We start from the raw sequence: 18,107 nt of genomic DNA on the forward strand, positions 1-18,107 counted from the left end.
ATCAGAAGTGTGATATCTTGTTACCCCGTAATATGCAGGGCTATCTGGCTATTGATCTTACTCATGCTTTCTGTAAGTAGTAATGTGGCAAGTGGACACAGTATTTTCTTCCATTTCCCCAAAAGTTCACACAATGACTGGAAGTTGCCATAACAGAAGATGTGCATACCCACAGCTTCTTTTCAAAGCGACTTTGGTGCAGTGCTTGCATATTACACCAGAGAAATAGTGGGCCAGTTAAGAACATTGGAAAAGTTCATGCAGTTCGCTGAGCATGAATGTGCCATGGAGACTAGGGAGGACAGGCTAGGAGGAAGTTCTGGCACTGATCATCTATAGATGTCTGTGACTTGTGCACAATTGCATTAAATGGGGACTCTTTTTTCAGTTGGCAACTTTCTGGTATTTTCCTCGCCCCCCCCTTCCAAAAAAGTGCTGTAGTTTTTGACTATGGGGAAACTGTGATTTCCCAAAACCAAAGCATGACTTTGAGGAATGATATCTAAAGAACTGTGTGTTGTAAAGTCATTGTAGGAAAAAGTAATCTGCAAATGTCTTGATTCTCAAGTGGAAACCATTTTTGGTGTAAATTTGCATTGTGTTTAACTCAAGGTCATAGCAACACGTTGGGAATAGCAGATATAACACTTCAGTTTTATTTCAGCTGTCAAAATTTTTGCTGTATCCCAATTGTAGGCCCAAATTCAGTGTGGTGCGCTTTGTGTGTAGCACAGATAATTCATAATTTCTTAATTCATAGAAATATAGGGCCATAACACAGTAATTTTAAAGGCGAGTGCTGACAGGGTTTTTTCTTGAAAGCTAAATTTGGGGGCCCCTGGAGAGGCAGAACTATGGTGTGGAAGTATGGAAGTTTGTGGCTCTTCTGCAGTTTTGGTTGAGATTGTCATGTGGTGTCACGTGGACCTGTAGATGCTGCCTTGTGACCCTCATGTCTTGCCTTGTATCAGCGCTGGATGAAGCCAGAAGTGCAAGAGGTTCTGAATGGCTTTGTTTTGTTAAACTCGTGCCCATGTTGACTCCTTTCAGTTTTCCTTTAATTGAACTGAGAATATGGGAATCAGTATTTTAAAATAAATAACAGCGTAATACATTTTAATACACAGGTAACAATGGAGGTCATGGTGTCTCTTTTCTGATTCTTAACAAAATGTCAGGCAGTGAATGTTGATGTTTCTGTTGCCTGTAGGTGTGTGGTTTTGACAGAGCTGAGTTGCAACTAAAATCTCAAAGTCTGTTTTTGCTTTTCGTTGTGTCTGCGTTCTGGTTTATACAAGCTGTTTCAGTATAATCTGAAAGTATATTCATTTGTCTAGGACAGTGTTTCCCAAACTGTGGGTCGTGACCTGATGTGTGGTGAGTCATAACCTGCTGCTCAATACTTTGATAGCAAAGCCTTTCTGGGAGCTCCCAGAGGTCCCTTCCGGGTTGTGCCACGCCCTCGAACCCACTTCGGTCATTTCCAGGAGACATCCTGGGGCCTGCAGAAGCTAGTGGAGTGGTTGGTGGGCCAGTGCAACCCGGAAGCGGCCTTTGGGAGCTCACAGAAAGGCTTAGTGGGTGAAGCATGGAACATTGGGTCACGTCCCACTGCAGAGCACGAGGTAGGTCACTCAAAAGTTTGAGAATACTTGTCTAGGAAATTGCTGGTCTAGGAAATACTGGTCTTGGAAATACTCTACTTTTTTAACCCTCCAAAGGGCCCCCAAGTCAGCTCACAATAATATACAATGCAAACGTCAACTATAAAAACATATCCAATAATTTAAAATATCCAACAGAGTTAATATAGGACCATGAGAAACCTTTAGCGCATATGATTCTCCTTGTTCCCCCAATACTTTTGAATCAGCTCTTAACTCCCACGTGGGAATCAAGACTGTGGTGTGAGCTAAAGAATGTGAAACTGAAGGATTCCAGCTTATAAGTGCTCTGATTTCCCCCTTTTCAAGAAATCTTATTCCACTAGAAGATTTCATGGGCAGCAGTCACTGAAAAAGATTCCGTCTATGCTGTGTTTTTCTCAGTCTGCTCCTCACCATGGTTACAGCAGACTCAAAGTGGTGTGTCTTGCTCTCACTGTGAGTGCTGCCAGGATTGTTGACTAGAATGTCAGCTGAAAGTGAATCTTTGGCATAAGTTGCTTGATGTAGTCACCGCTGTTGTCCTGAGAAGTGCATTACAAATGGGGCGTCTTTATTCGCAGATCTGGCATCCACGGATTTGCCTCACCGCAGATGCCAAACCCCTTGGTCATCCCCTGCAGACCTCCCAGATGTGACCAGAGCCTTGCTGCGGTCAAGACTGGAGGCTTTCTGAGCCTCGAAGAAGCCGTGCGCCAGTGCACGCGGCCTCTCCGAGACTCAGAATGACCCCTGGAGCGTTTTTACAGCAACTTCCAATTTCACTGGAAGCTTTCGAGAAAACACTCCAGGGCCATTTGGAGCATCAGAGAGGCTCAGAACGGCTCTGGACGCGACCGGAGCAAGGCTGTGATTGCGTTCAGACCTCAAGTGGGCTCTGAAAACTGCAGATTTTGTTATGTGTAGTTTTCTGTATCTGCGGGGTGGGGGGAGCAGGAATGGATCCCACGTGGATACAGAAGCACAACCTGTACTCCTCTTTCTGTATGTGGACATGGTTTAAATATTAGCATGACCTGAATTTAGGTGTGTCAGGTTGCACGAGTCGGGGTGTGTGTGTGAAATTTATTTAACTGAAGAACTCTTGTGATATGCTTGGAAATGTAGAAAGCCGAGAGAGAGAGCATTTTAACTTACAGTCACATCTTTCCCAAAATACGCATTGACTACTAATTGTTGAAACAATATAATTTGCCCAATTTGCAACTATGCATTTCTCCAAAGGAGTAGAGAGGGAAATAACATCTTCTCCTGCAATGCCACTTTAATTCCCAGAAATGTATATAAGACCTTTCTCAATAAAGACGTGAATGCTCGTAGGACTAACTTTTTGTCACAGAATAGTGTTTCGGTTTGGTGAATCTGCAGATATTAATTTGAATCCTAAATATATTGTCAGCAACTTTTTGTGTTGTTGGTTCATGATCAATTTTGATAGCTTGTAGAATTTTTAGGCACTTATATGTGCATAAGTGAGATAAGCAGTCTGGGAATGAAGCTTTCAAATTCTGAATGAATTTATCCATGCACACACATTCTACACACGTTCTCGTATTTTCTCTAGAGCAGTGTTTCTCAAACTGTGGGTTGTGAGCCAATTTCAGGTGGGTCCCCATTCATTTCAATATTTTATTTTTAATATATTAGACTTGATGCTACCCTGGGATGTGATTGCATTTGGGGAAATGCTACAGACATGTACTTTTAACAAGCTACTATGTATTGTTGTTGGCATCCTTCAGTCTCGGAAGACTATGGGGTCACGCTCTGAATGGTGGTTCTGGAACAGAGTGTCCTCTCCAGTGCGCGAAGCCTGGGTAAAGTAGGTATGGAGGATAGACTGTTTCCCATGCAGCAAATCCCCCCTCTCCACGTCGCTGAAATGGTCCAATGGAAAGGCAGAGGCCAATATGGTTGGTTCCAGCGGCGTCGCAGGAGTTGCCAGAACGTGACTGTGTTCAGCCATGAACTGCCTCAGGGACTCCGGCTCCGGTTTTTGCCTCGAGGTTGACTCCTGAAGCCTTTTCCATAACTGGATGTAGCCACAAGGCAGTGGAGGTTTGGGATCAGAGTTTTCCTTCTCTCAGATGAGCTGCCTTCCCAGGCTGACGAGTCCCATCTACCCGGTGGCTGTTTAGTTGCCTCTTACGACAACTACAGCCAAACTGAGGGACTATTCTTATCCCCAGCCCCCAGGGCCTATTCTTATCTCCAGCCCCCTATGTATATTCTTTGAGCAATGATAGTAAATGGGACTTACTCCTGGATAAGTGTGGATAGGATTGCAGCCTATGATTGTTAAAAATTTTCCTGCTTGATGATGTTGCTTTTGGTCATGACATCACTTCTGGTGGGTCCTGACAGATTATCATTCTAAAAAGTGGGTCCCAGTGTTATATGTGTGAGAACCACTACTCTGGATACTCCAGCTTGAAGCTTTGCTCGTCCAGTTAAGAAATGCATTGGCTTGGCACAAGATAAGCTCATTTTATGTCACTGAAATAGTCTTTGAAAGAGCTGATCTTGTAAACTATTTATAATAAACTATGATTTGCTTGTCAACTGATTTAATTTGGATACTGATACAGTCAATTTTAACTAGATCTTAAGTGGTGGCAACTGTAGCTGCAGCTCACTGTCCTGTTTTTCTTTTGACATGCAGGACACACTGTCCTCACTCTGATTTGGCTTTAGTTGCGTAGCAAAACCTCCCTGGTTATATTGACGTCATCATGAAGACCAAATCATACTTAATATGAATTGGCATAGACAACATTAAAAAATTCTTACCTCTCTGCTTAGTGAATTCTGTTTGTTTGAAAAGTGAAATAAATGTTAACAATTGTCGGACTAGCTAGTCAATACAGTATTAATAGCGTCTGGAACGTAATGAAATGTTGGCTAACTATAGAGGTTTCTTCCTTTCTGGGCAAGAACATCTGTGATATCTTCAGTTGCCAAGTCAGAGCCCAATCCTATCCAGCTTTCCAGCACCAATGCAGCTGCAGTGCAGCCCCGAGATAAGGGAAAAAGCATTCCCTTACATTGAGGAGGCCTCTGTGACTGACTCCCCACCACAGGATGCAGTGCATGCCCCATTGGCATGGCTGCACCGGCACTGGAAAGTTGGATAGGTTTGGGCCCTCAGTGTGCTAGCAGCAGTGTTAATCCCACAGGAAAGAGTGATTTCTGACAAGTTGTCTTCAGTGAGCATTAATGGCTGTGGGCATCAAATAGTGGGAATAAGTTGAAACTCTAAGGCAGGATGGGCTGACCAATTCTGCATGGTTTGTTCTTTTTACTACAGTTCCCATTTTCCATCAAAGGATGCTAAATTTTACAAAGCAAGAGTGCATACATACTTGGGATTTCTTATCGGTTACAACATTAACATTTAACATCTGTTTTTAAAGCCAGAACTGAACTGGCAGCCGGTGTGGTCGCTGAAGCATCCAACAGAATTGAACCACATGAGCCACCAAGTTCTGCACTAGCTGAAGTTTCTGAACAGTCTTTCAGGACTGCCCCATGTAAATGGCATTGCAGTAATTAAAATGAGACTTCATCAAGTCAGGAGGTCTTGGTCTAGAGGTCAGGAGGTCCTGGTCAGGAGGTCTTGGGCAGAAGGTCTGGTCTAGAGGGTTGAGCCTCCGTTTGCCTGAAGATAACATCCGAAGATCGCCAGTTTGAGGCTACCGGCACCGTGAACGGCAAGACCTTGAAGCAGCTGACAAGCTGAGCCGAGTTATTCCATCTGGTCTGAGTGTGGGAGGATGGAGGCCAGATCAGAACGAAACATCTGAATTGTTGTAGCTCTTGAAAGATAGAGCCTTCTTTCAATTGTAAAAATCCCTACGGGGATTTAAATTAGCCTGCCTATGTAAACCACCTTGAATAAAGTCTGAGGAGAAATCTGAGGACCAAGAAAGGCGGTATATAAATACCTGTATTATTATTATCATCAAGGCATGGACCACTTTAGTCAGATCCAGCTGACCAACTATCTATGATGCCCCATTTGAAATTATAGTTGTATCTCTGTTGCACTTCATGGGAGTGTGTTCATAACAACATAAATTAGGGAAGATTAAAAGAGAGAGATATAGTGGCATGTCTGTGAAACATATGGGGGCATGTCTGTGAAATTGGAGCATGCAAACTCCATGGTTTCCAAAGAGAAAAATGTTTATTTTTGAGATGTGCATGTTAACAGTGTGGTATCATGTTCCTTTGGACTGCTTCCCAAACTACTTATATCATTTAAACCAGTGGTTCTCAGATGTTTAGCACTGGGATCCACTTTTTTAGAATGAGAATCTGTTGGAACCCATTGGAAGTGATCTCATGATCGGAAGTAGCCATCATCAAGCAGAAACATTCTGAACAATCCTAGGCTGCAGTCTTCCCCACACTTACCCAGGAGTAAGTCCCAATTGCTATCATTGTTAAAAGCATATACATAGCAGCCTGTTAAAAGTACAAAGCTGTAACATTTCCCCAGATGCAGTCACATACCATGGTAGCATCGGGTCTAATATATAAAATTAAAATATTGAAATAAAAACATAAGAACAGCCCCACTGGATCAGGCCATAGGCCCATCTAGTCCAGCTTCCTGTATCTCACAGCGGCCCAACAAATGCCCCAGGGAGCACACCAGATAACAAGAGACCTCATCCTGCTGCCCTCCCTTGCATCTGGCATTCTGACATAACCCATTTCTAAAATCAGGAGGTTGTGCATACACATCATGGCTTATACCGCATAATGGATTTTTCCTCCAGAAACTTGTCCAATCCCCTTTTAAAGGCATCTAGGCTAGACGCCAGCACCACATCCTGTGGCAAGGAGTTCCACAGACTGACCACACGCTGAGTAAAGAAATATTTTCTTTTGTCTGTCCTAACCCACCCAACACTCAATTTTAGTGGATGTCCCCTGGTTCTGGTATTATGTGAGAGTGTAAAGAGCATCTCCCTATCCACTCTGTCCATCCCCTGCATAATTTTGTATGTCTCAATCATGTCTCCCCTCAGGCGTCTCTTTTCTAGGCTGAAGAGGCCCAAACGCCGTAGCCTTTCCTCATAAGGAAGGTGCCCCAGCCCCATAATCATCTTAGTTGCTCTCTTTTGCACCTTTTCCATTTCCACTATGTCTTTTTTGAGATGCGGCGACCAGAACTGGACACAATACTCCAGGTGTGGCCTTACCATAGATTTGTACAATGGCATTATAATACTAGCCGTTTTGTTCTCAGTACCTTTCCTAATGATCCCAAGCATCATTATCAAATGAATGGGGACCCACCTGAAATTGGCTCGCGACCCACCTAGTGGTTCCCGACCCACAGTTTGAGAAACACTGATTTAAAGTTCATAAAAACTCCAATTTTTGTATATATTTTTTAAAAAATGCTTCTGTTCTTGTTTTACTGTTCTTTAAATGTATCTACAGTGTTTCTGTTAAACTTTTATAAGCTGCTTTGGGAGCAAAGTTGTCAAAGTAGGATAAAAATAATATAAAATACAAAAACATGTTGTAAATTAATCGTGTGCAGGCTGTGATTGCTGAACTTTACATCAGAGTGTATGGTGGGGGTGGAATTCTGTGCACACTTACTTAGAAGTAGGGATCACTGAGTTCTGTGGGGCATTTCTCGGTAAATATGCCCAGTATTGGTTTGCACATGCTGTTCTCCCTAAGGTGAGAACTTGGGTGAGTTCTCCCTAAGGTGGCTGCGTGCCTTGTAGCTGAACTCTGCTAAGCCATATGGAAGTTAGAAATTATGTGATGTCATCACCAAACATCTGGAGGCCTGCATGAACAGCTGGGCTCCGCTCAGCATGCAGAATTGTTTCAGGGATTGCTGGCTGCACACCTGCAAGTTATGCATCTTTACTTGGATGTAAGGGCCCAATCCCATCCAAAATTCCTGTACTGATGTAGCCGTGCCAATGGGGCATGCACTATGTCCTGTGGAGGTGGTGGTGTGGAGTCATGGAGGCCTTCTCAAGGTAAGGGAATGTTTGTTCCCTTATCTCAGGGCTACATGTGGCCTCATTGGTGCCAGAAAGTTGGATAGTCTTGGAATCTGAGATTTACTTCTAAGTAAACAGTGCTAAAATAGTGCTCTCTGTCCATTTGTAGGTTGGGCCCCTGCAATCCTATGCTGTAGGCCACTCAGTAAGTCAATGCTGACTGAAAAAAGTTGTCCATGATGTCACAATTTCATTACTTAACAATGTGCGACTTCACTGGAGGGGACAGCTATCATGTTTTCTTTCTGATGCTGCCTGTGAGAAGACCATACCCAAGTCACCTAAATGCAGGTGCCACTTCAGCATATTATCCACAATTTTTGAATGGGCTTTTTAATCTCTCTGCTCGTCGCACTTGATTCTGGCATGCTGACAATTTTTGTTTTTACTGATTCAGTGACTGTCTGTCGGGGACCAAGATGAACCTCTGTGGGGCTACTGTGGAGAAAGGAAGAGTAATATCTTTTTGCTTCCTTCACTTCGGCATCTACCTCATGCTCAGCGTGCACAGCTCGCGGGCCGACGCCTTTTGGATCGCAAATCTCAACATAACCTTTCAACTGGGCAATCGTACGATGTGGGAGATTTCGGAAAACGGGGTGTTTGGCAAATCCTCTCCTTTGAAGAAGGTGTCTGGGATTCTGGTGCCTCCGAAGGGGCCGTACTATAACGCCTGCAGCTCCTTAACCAGTTTTGACAACCCAGTCAACTTGAACCGGACTTGGATAGCTCTCATCATGAGAGGGCAGTGTTCCTTTACCCAAAAAATAAACGTGGCTGCAGAAAAGGGAGCGGTAGGCGTGATCATCTATAACTATCCAGGCACAGGAAATGCCATCTTTCCCATGTTTACCTTTGGAGCAGAAGGTATCGTAGCAGTGATGATTGGCAGCCTAAAAGGGATGGACCTCTTGCATTTGGTTCAGAATGGCATCCGGGTGCTAATGACGATCGAAGTAGGGAAGCACCATTACCCATGGCTGACTCATTACATGGGCTCCATTTTCATTTTTGCATCAGTGGCCATGGCATACTGCACTTTTTACTGCGCCGGAAGGCTGAGAAGAGCCAGGAATGCAGGGCAGGAATGTCAGCAGTTGCCTGACATTAACAAGGTCATTGATCAGCTTGAGCTTCGCACGTTGAAAGAGCACGACAAGGAAGTCGAATCCAGCGAAGAGAACTGTGCGGTGTGTTTAGAGATGTACAGGGCTAAAGATGTGGCCCGTGTTCTACGCTGCAGGCACCTTTTCCACAAAGGATGTGTTGACCCTTGGCTTTTAGAGCACCAGACATGCCCTGTGTGCAAGTGGGACATGCTCAAAGCTGTGGAAAATGTTAAAACGGAAGCAGAGTCATTGAGTGCTCAAACACCAAGTGAATCTCCTTCCAGCGCCAACTCTTTGAATGAAGAGGACAATCATGAACCTCATGCACAGCAAAAAAGCGCAAGAACCCAACCTGGTGCCAAATAACTTCTTTCCAATTACCTCTTTCTTCAGGATCAAGCTTAAGCACGTGCAGAATAAAATGCTACTTCTGCTCAACTGATATTTTTTTTTTCCTTTGTTCTGTGAAAATCAATACCTTATTAACTCCCTGAACTGCTCTGGTTCATGTAATAAATGAGTTCAGCAGCTGCCTTGAACATTTTCTTTATGGAGATGCGGCATGGAAATATTTAAAATAAACTTCTTTGGAGTTGTAATTATGTAAATTATTATGGAAACTGAAGTTAGATCTGTTAGATTTTGGACTCTGCAGTTGTAGAAAGATCTTCTTTTCTGGGGGAAAAAGTTGCTGCTGTAAATTTGCTAACACTTAACATTGTTCAAAGGTTGTATTTTCTCCATTTTAGCTCTTTTGAGAATAAATGGTGTTCAGGAGAAAGTGGCAGAGAGCAAAGCTGATGTCCTTGGACCATGAGAGATGAGAAAAAAATTGATTCCCTCTTTCAGCATCTCACAGTTGACTTGTTGAGTAGAGAGGTAAAACATTGCTGAAGAGGAGGTACATATAATATAGAGCAGCAGTTCCAAAAATTTTTCAGTGTTGCTACCCATTTCGCCTTCCCTGGTGGGTCACGACGTGCTTTTCCTTCCTGCAAGGTTCCAGAGGGCTTTCCTAGGTCGTGCCAGGCCAGCAAACCACTCTCAGTCTCCATTGGCCTCTGAATGGCCAGCAGGACCAACTGGAAGTGACTTTTGAAAACTGGAAGTGACTTCTGGACATTTCTGTGGGCCCAGATTCTGAGGACCATCCATAGGCAAGCATGGATGGGAGGACCTAGGCCACAACCCACCTGGCATGGTCTCACGACCCAGACTTTGGGAAACCCTGATTTAGACAGTATTCGCATGTGTGTCTAGACTAGGCCTTTTCCGACTATTAAAATGGCTAAAGCAGACCTCTGAAACAGCGTATCTCCCACTTGTACATGGCATTCCAACTATACTGTTTGTTCCTGCCTTTTTTTTATGATGGACCTCATGGTGCTGTACCTAGGTAGCCTAGGTTTCTAGTTGGTCAGTGTCTTAATGGGAGATTAGACTTAGACCAACCTTAAAACAAGATTGCTGTGATGTGCCTTTTGTCCATGCGCTGGACACCTGTTTTGCAGCCTGCTAGGGGTTTGAACGACGACACATCCTCTTCACTGTTTACTCTGTGTTTGGCTTCAGACACCAGGCTGACCATAATGCAGGTCTTCTGTGGTTTGCTTTGATAGAACTGCACTGCAAGAACCACTGTCTCGATGCTGTTAACTTGATGTCTTTAGACTTCTGTCAGAACAGAAGCTTTTAATAAAAATATTGAAGTCTTCAATATGAGAGGTTTTTTTAAAAATTTATCTCACATTATAAAAGCATCAGTTAGTCCATCCTTACGTTTCAGCTACGGAGCTTTTAGTGGTTATAGGTAGAAGAGATACTTGAAAATACAGGTACGTCCCCGTATCTGTGGGGATCAGTTCCACGAACCCATGTGGATAAGGAAACCGCAGTTATGGGGGATGCTATAAAAAGAAGCCTCCCCATGCAGCCATTACCTTTGTTTTTGCAGGTCATGATGATGGCTTGGGTGTTCCTTCCTATAACTTGTTATTACTTGTTTAAACTCCAGATTTGATTCACAGTCTGGTTGCTAGATGGAGTCTAATAGCCTGTATGTCGCCTCTGGAGTTTAAGCAAGCAAAAACAGTTTATAGGAAGAAACCTGCGCTTCCATTGTAACCACGCAAAAACAAAGGTAATGGCCATGTGCGTGTGTGCATGTGTGTGTCCTGGTATCTGTGGATAACTAAAAACCGCAAATACGGGGCTCACCTGTCACTGCACTTAGAAAGCAGGAGTTATTTGGTGAAGGTGACTGAATGAGGCTGAGCTAATACAGGCTTCCTCTCCAGTCAACCAGCAGAAGGATGCAGTTGAGTAGGGAACCTTGAAATAATCCTATGAGAATGGAGGGCTTTGAGTGTGTGTGTGAGTGAAGGAGAGAGCAAGAGCACTGTTAGAGGGATCAAAAAAGGGGGGAAGAGATTACCAATTATCCTGCTGGTTGTTTCGAGTACAAAGTCCTGTACTCAAAGGATTTGAGTCATTTCTAAACAGCAAGGGTTGGCTGCGAGGTTCCAGAATCCAGACAAGAAAAATAGAGGGGACAAAAAGATTGCTTTACTTTTAATTAGTATTAAGCATATAGTGCATAGCTTCAAATTTTTTTCTATTGCATCCTTGCTTGAATTTTGCTGTAATACATGAATTTTACTCCAACTTAAGACTACAAAGAAAATGTATGAAGATGCCACATTTATAACTGCAGTGCTTTGACTTTCCCTCTGGGCTGAGTTCCACTGGATTCAGCATACATGTTTTGCCATGTTCACAAGCGAGCATTTTCACATGTGTTGCGTTAACACCATAGTGTGGGAAGGGGTGGCACAGTAAATATGTGTTGACATGTGGCGGGCATGCAGGTATAGAACTGTGATTGACTGAAAATAAGATCTGCCTGCGCTAAAAATTGGGGTGAAATGTTTGTACTGTTTGGCTGCTTTATACGTGCAAAGTCATCCATTACTTTAAACATTCATGTGCAAACTTGCCTTAAGCACTTGCACATTCTCTAGGCCTCCCAAAAGAAATCTGCAAGTGGAGAAAACTACATGTCCGACCAAGACTTTGCTAGTTTTATTCTTAAGGTTTTAGACTTAAATATCTTTGCTTCATGACACAGTAGTGTTGACTTCAGCATCTCTAGTTTTGTAACCCCTTATGTGCCCATATCTAATTCCATATTTCATTTTTTAAAAGGTTTTTCTCAGGAGTGATCGAGTCTCCAGAATGGTTCATAGCGGTGGATGCTCGGCGAACGACTTCAGAGACGTTTTTAAGAAGAACATAGAAAAGAGGGTCCGAAGTTTGCCTGAAATTGACGGGTTGAGCAAAGAGACTGTGCTCAGTTCATGGATAGCCAAATACGATGCCATATACAGGGGAGAAGATGACTTGTACAGACAGCCCAATAGGATGGCTCTAAGTGCTGTATCGGAACTTATTCTGAGCAAAGAACAGCTTTATGAAATGTTTCAGCAGATTCTAGGAATCAAAAAACTGGAGCACCAGTTGATCTACAATGCCTGCCAAGTAAGGAGTTCATCTGTTGTGTGTAAACCTCCCCCTTCTTCCCCTCTTCTTAAGAGTACCCACTTGATCAAATCTTTTCTCTACCATTTTTGGTGGCTGTGAGGAACATCTTTGTTTTTTCTTTTAAAATAAATGCTGAGAGTTTCGTTTGACATCAAAAGCGGAAACTGTCTCTTGATAAGTATCCTGGAGTCCATAACTCTTGACTTTCTTTTCTAGTCGACCCAATTGTGGCATGGAATTTGGGACAGGAGGGCTGTTTGCTTTTCTGCTGGGCTTTTGCAGAAAACACCAGCAGGCTCCTTTCTGCTGGAGCTGCTGTGTTCTACCAAAGCCCAACAAGGAAATCCACAGAACCAAATCAAAAAGAGAGGGCATGATTTTTAGTTTTATAGAAGAGGAAACACCCACCATTTCTCTCCCATGTGTTCATGGAGGAACAGAAGGGTAGTTTCTTTCCTGGGAGCTGGGCTTCTGCTGAAAGTGAAGGGGGAGCTCATTGTTGAAAAGCAGCCAATTGAAGATAACTGAGTTTCAGCTGAAAGACTTCAAAGGGAGATGGTAAACGTGAAATAGCTGCTTTGGAATTAAGTAGTTAATTTGGATTCATTAGATACTTGTCCTGCAATATAATGCTCTTTAAGGCAGTGGTTTGCAAACTTTTGAGCACTAAGTCCAACATTTTTTAAATGACACTCTCTCAGGTTTATGAGAGACTTAAGACTCTCATGAGACTAGCTTTATGAGACTTAAAAAAAACTGATCTAGAAAGGAATAATGTTTAATTATTTACAAGTAGTACTTTATTGGGGGGAGTTCCTTGATCCATTTTTCATTGAGGCAACCCTAATGAATAGCCTCAAGGCTTGAGGGGCTTAGTTAGGTGATCCAGCCTTCACCTGCCCCAACTACCTATCATTGACAGGTTGGGGGGAATACCAGAAAAAAAGATGCCCAAACATTTATCTCCCTATATTTACACAAGCTTGCAAACTGCAAGAGCTCAGTTCTTTGCAGGGAAGTTAGAAGCAGTCTGATTTTTCTGCCTGTAATCCTGCTCGTACTCTTAGATCATCTGGGGGGGGCCCTTTTGACTATGCTGCCACCAAGAGATGTGAGAGGGGCGGCAGCCAGGAAGAGGGCCTTCTCGGTGGTGGCCCCTGAACTTTGGAATACCCTCCCCTTAGAATTGAGAACTGCTCCCTCGTTGCTAGTATTTCGACGTGGACTGAAGACCTTTTTATTTCAAAAAGATTTTAACTGTTGACAGGCTGGCTGGCTTTTCTTTCTCTTTTATATTAGAATCCACGGGGTTGTTTTAGTTTTTTTTTTAATTATTTGAAACATGTTTTTATCATTGTTTTTGATTGTTAATTTTGTATTTTTAATTGTTGTAGGCCGCCTTGTGTGCCATGTGGCCAAAAGGCGGGACATAAATTAATAAAATAATAATAGTAATTTTTAGAATAGCTTCAGGGCTTGTGGCAGTTAGTTATCTGATCTTTCCGTCACCTGTGTTTACATTGGAGGCTCTGCAGGATCCATCAGAAATTGAGCCACAACCCACAAAAGTGGGTCCCAACTCACAGTTTGAGAAATGCTGTTTTAAGGTATTGCAAGCCTTCTTGGTGTTGTTTTTAGTAATACCGTATTGGGGGGGGGGGAGGATAGAGAACATCTCTTGTAGTAAGCTGTTCTCAAAATATCTGTGAAGTTTGTCATATAAAGGGCAGGAGGTGTGGTCTGCTGGTTGAGCTGTCACTCATCCTGAAAAAGCTAAGCAAGATCAGTTGCCTTGGATGGGTGACCGAGACTGAGAGCTGCAGGTAGAGAGTGAGCTGAGTAGGAATCAGCTGGCAAGAAAAGATAACATTCTTGAGATACTGGTCGGAAGCTTGGTGCAGCTGCCTGTGAGAGATGGAAAGTGCCAGAAGCTGGCAGCCAGGATAACGACTGAACTATGAAGGCAAACATCTAGAGCAGGGGTCTCCAAACCCCGGCCCAGGGGCCAGATGTGGCCCACGGCCAGCCTCTGATTCCTTAAGAGCCTCTGGCCCAGTTGACCAAACACAACTAGAGTTAAGCTTGTGGGGTAGGGGAATGGGGGGGGGTCCGTTTAAGTGTGTGCTTTGGGCTTTGTTGGTGTTTGAAGAAATCCTGGACATTTGAGCCCATTTATTCATTCATCTAAGTTCCATCTCTAATGTTTTTATTTAAATTTTATATTTATTTTTTTCCCCAGCCCTTGACACTGTGCCAGATGTTTGATGCGGCCCTTTGACCGAAAAGTTTAGAGACCCCGATCTAGAGAAATGGAGAGTTCTATGAGTCTCTCTCATGGAAGAATACTTGTAAAAAAAAAAACCCCGTTGAAAAACAGGGTTTGTGTTCAGCCTGCTGGTGTAAACTGCCTTGACTATGAGAGAGGTAGTATTTATATACTGTAATTAATTAATAAATATAATTGGATGGCCATGTAAAAAGGTAAAGTAAAAGGGACAATCACTATATAAGAAATTGTTGTTGTGTACTAGACACCTGGTTTTTTTCCTGAAGAACGTTTGCTGTAGGTTAAGAAAGGAATCTTGCTAAACAAAATCATCAGGAAGATCTGGTTCTGGGAGTGCAGATAGGTCATGGCTCAAAGATGGTTGGGGTGTGTGTGTGTGTGTGTGCGCGCGCGCGCCATTATTTCCTGTCCCTACGTGTGTTTGTCCCTACTGTTTTGGCTGTATATATGCCAAAACAAAAGTGTTCAAATATTGGCATATCAAATGACAGTGTTGCTTTTGTCCAGTGTAACTATGAATAGAAAAATCATGGTCTAATTTTGTCATCTTATCATTTTTTTCTGTTTCAAAATTGTCTTTTTGGGTTTTTTTTGAATAATTGCTCAAATCCAGGGGATTTACGAAAATAACAAAGAGTGCTGTTTTAGTGCACAAAATCTGAAAAGAGATTATTTTTCTGTCTAGTCTGATCTAAATTCCCCACATAACAATATTAAGAAAAAGTTTAATAACAATTCCCATTATAAATCAAACTTACTATTAGCAAATAGAGGATGGGGGAAACCACATCAGTCTGTAATAAGGGTGATCTTGTATTAGACAAGTGCCTGGTAGATCTTTCTGAATATGCTTTTAGTTACTTTCTACAACCTACTTCCCACTAGTATGAATTCAGGGTTTTCATAATATGACCATTTTCTGTGCACAAACTCTTGTGGAACAAAACTTGCCATCTTTGGGCATTCTAATGGTATCTACATATTGCTGTGAAAGCACCTCATGATGAAATGTTTGAAATTGCCTAGGATAAGTTGCCGAATAAGACTTGTTAAGAAAGAGATTAGACTGTCTGGTTCAATTCCTATTTGTTGTAGACTTAATTGTGGGTGTCTGTTCTAAGGAGCCCTTTACATAAGGGAGTGCAACTATATTCCGTGAGCCTTTAAAACATCCAGTGAAAACTTGCTAGTGGTACAGAATAGGTTCTGTTGGACATTGCACAAATCTGAATGGTATCCAGATTGGTGCTTGGAGCCTGACTCTAACAATGGTTACTGAGAAGTAATGCCCGTTGTAAATCCATTGGCCTTACTTCCAAGTAAGTGTATGTACGAATGCAACCCAATATCCAAACTGATAACAGTTCCTGTGGGTTATACCAGCATGTTTTAAGTGCATTAAAAACCAAAATAGCCTCTGGAAAAAAATGAATTATTGGCATGGAATGGAATCCTGAAATTGGTGTGTTCATATCATCTGGTGAAGGGAAGCAACCTAGACCAGGGGTGTCAGACTTGTTTCTTTCAGTGGGCATGTTTCATCTTGCCCTGTTAACTGAGAGAAAGACCAGAAATTCTCTACTCAAGAGTTTTCAGAAGATTCCTCTACCTCCTATATCAGCCATTTTCAACCACTGTGCCGTGGCACACTGGTGTGCCTCGAATGGTCTCCAGGTGTGCTGCAGGAATTTGGGAGAGGGTCATTTATCAATAGGATGTTTGGGGGATGTGAGCCCCCATTGACAGCACAGTGTGCCTTGTCAATTGTCAAAAAGCTGATGGTGTGCCTTGACCATTTGAGTGCCTTGCCAGTGTGCCACGGGATGAAAAAGGTTGAAAATCACTGTCCTATATTGACCAGCTCCTTAAAAGGAGTATTTTCTAAAGAATAAACTCTGAGGAAATGCCAAAAGAAAAGAAGCAAACCTGCATTGTTTGTGTGCACAGCCTATCAAAGATCTCTGCATCCATGGCCAGTAGCAAGAATGTAGTGGGGTGGTGGTGTTGGATTTCTGGGGCATCTCCTACAGCAAGACATGATGCCATTGCCAGGAGTGCTCAGGTACTGCCTTTGAAGCTTTTTTCAAAGGACCTTAACCAAGAGGCAAACTGAAACATTTGTCTAAGGGCATATGTTATAGTCTAGGACAGGGGTGTCCAAAGTTTTTGGCAGGAGGGCCACATCAGCTCTCTGACACTATGTCGGGGGCCGGGGAAAAAAAAGAATTAATTTACACTTAAAATTTGAATAAATTTACATATGTTTACATAAATGAATATATTAAAGATGAACTTATATGAATGAATGAAGGTGTTGCAATAGCTCAAGGCCTATACAAGGCCTTGCACAAAGGAAGGCTGGCCTTTTCTTTGCTGCCGCTACTGCATCACAGACATGAAAAAGCAAGCAGTGGAGGGAGCCCTCATACCACAGCTCACGTGAGAGGTCAAACGGTCGCCCTCACTCTGAAAGCAGTTGCGTCAGGCCAGTGCGGGCTCCAACAGCTCTCTGGAGGGCCAGAGGCTCATTGGAGACTGGGGGTTCCCTGAGGGCCGCAGTGAGAGGCCTCGAGGGCCACAAGTGGCCCCAGGGCCGGGGTTTGGGCACCCCTGGTTTAGGAAAATGTCTTAAGAGCTACCTGAGAAGATAATGTCATTCATATTACAGTAAAGCTACAACCCTATGCAAATTCACATAGGAGTAAGTCCTACTAATCACAGTGGGACTTGCTTCTGAGTAAACATGCATAAACTGCACTCTCCTTTTATGTTTGCGTTATTTTTTTAATCCCAAGTTTTCAATTTTTATACATGTGTTTTCAAACTTCTGCAAGTCCACTTCAAGAGGTTTTTTTGTTTTGTTTTTTTAAATGAAATGAGCTAGATCAGAACCATTCAAGTGATCTACCACCTGAATTGGGGCAGGTCTAGTGGCCATCCCTGCCAGCTTGTGTGATCACCCACAGTCAGGGCCTAGGAGAGGGGGGGTAAAGGGGGTAATTTGTATCTGGGCCCAGGGTCAGAAAGGGGGCCCAGGAGCCAAAGGAGGGGCCCCAGAAATTTCCTGGAATTTCCCAGTATCACCCAGACTCACTGCCCGCATGGGATGCTGGGGGCAAATACGTGGGCACATGGCGGCGGCTACTGTCGCAAACCATGCACCCCAGGCCCAGCAATGAATACATTCCTTAACAGTTGTCACATCCGGGATGAAACCGACCTGCTTCAGTAGCTCTTTGGCTTGTGGATCTGCTTATCACAAAGGAGTGTAGAGGAGCTCAGTGACCCAGCTGTGGAATTGCAGCAGCCGCAGAAGTCAGTTTTGGTGTACGCAGGACACTTTCGATTCTAGTGTGAGCCTAAATACAATGATACTAATTTCCTGCAATAGTTTTCTATATTTGAAAGATTTTAGAGAGACTTAGGGGTGTGTTTGGTTTTCCGAATTACTGTATGTAGCTGCCAAAGC

The 18,107-nt window shown here is 43.1% G+C and overlaps 2 protein-coding genes across 5 annotated transcripts in view; both read left to right on the top strand.

The window, feature by feature from the left end:
- CADPS2 (calcium dependent secretion activator 2) overlaps positions 1-18,107 on the top strand; it is a 308,405-nt gene that overhangs the window by 74,476 nt on the left and 215,822 nt on the right. For all 4 annotated transcript variants that reach the window (XM_066634562.1, XM_066634564.1, XM_066634565.1 and 1 more), the window contains exon 3: positions 12,016-12,348. In XM_066634562.1, coding sequence (XP_066490659.1) covers positions 12,016-12,348 — 333 coding nt within the window. The remainder of the gene's footprint in view (positions 1-12,015; positions 12,349-18,107) is intronic.
- Positions 8,122-9,177, top strand: RNF148 (ring finger protein 148). The gene has a single exon (XM_066633096.1). The coding sequence runs from the start codon at positions 8,122-8,124 to the stop codon at positions 9,175-9,177; it is 1,056 nt and encodes a 351-aa protein (XP_066489193.1).

This window comes from Tiliqua scincoides, chromosome 7 (assembly GCF_035046505.1).
Source record: "Tiliqua scincoides isolate rTilSci1 chromosome 7, rTilSci1.hap2, whole genome shotgun sequence".
Lineage (NCBI taxonomy): Eukaryota > Metazoa > Chordata > Lepidosauria > Squamata > Scincidae > Tiliqua > Tiliqua scincoides.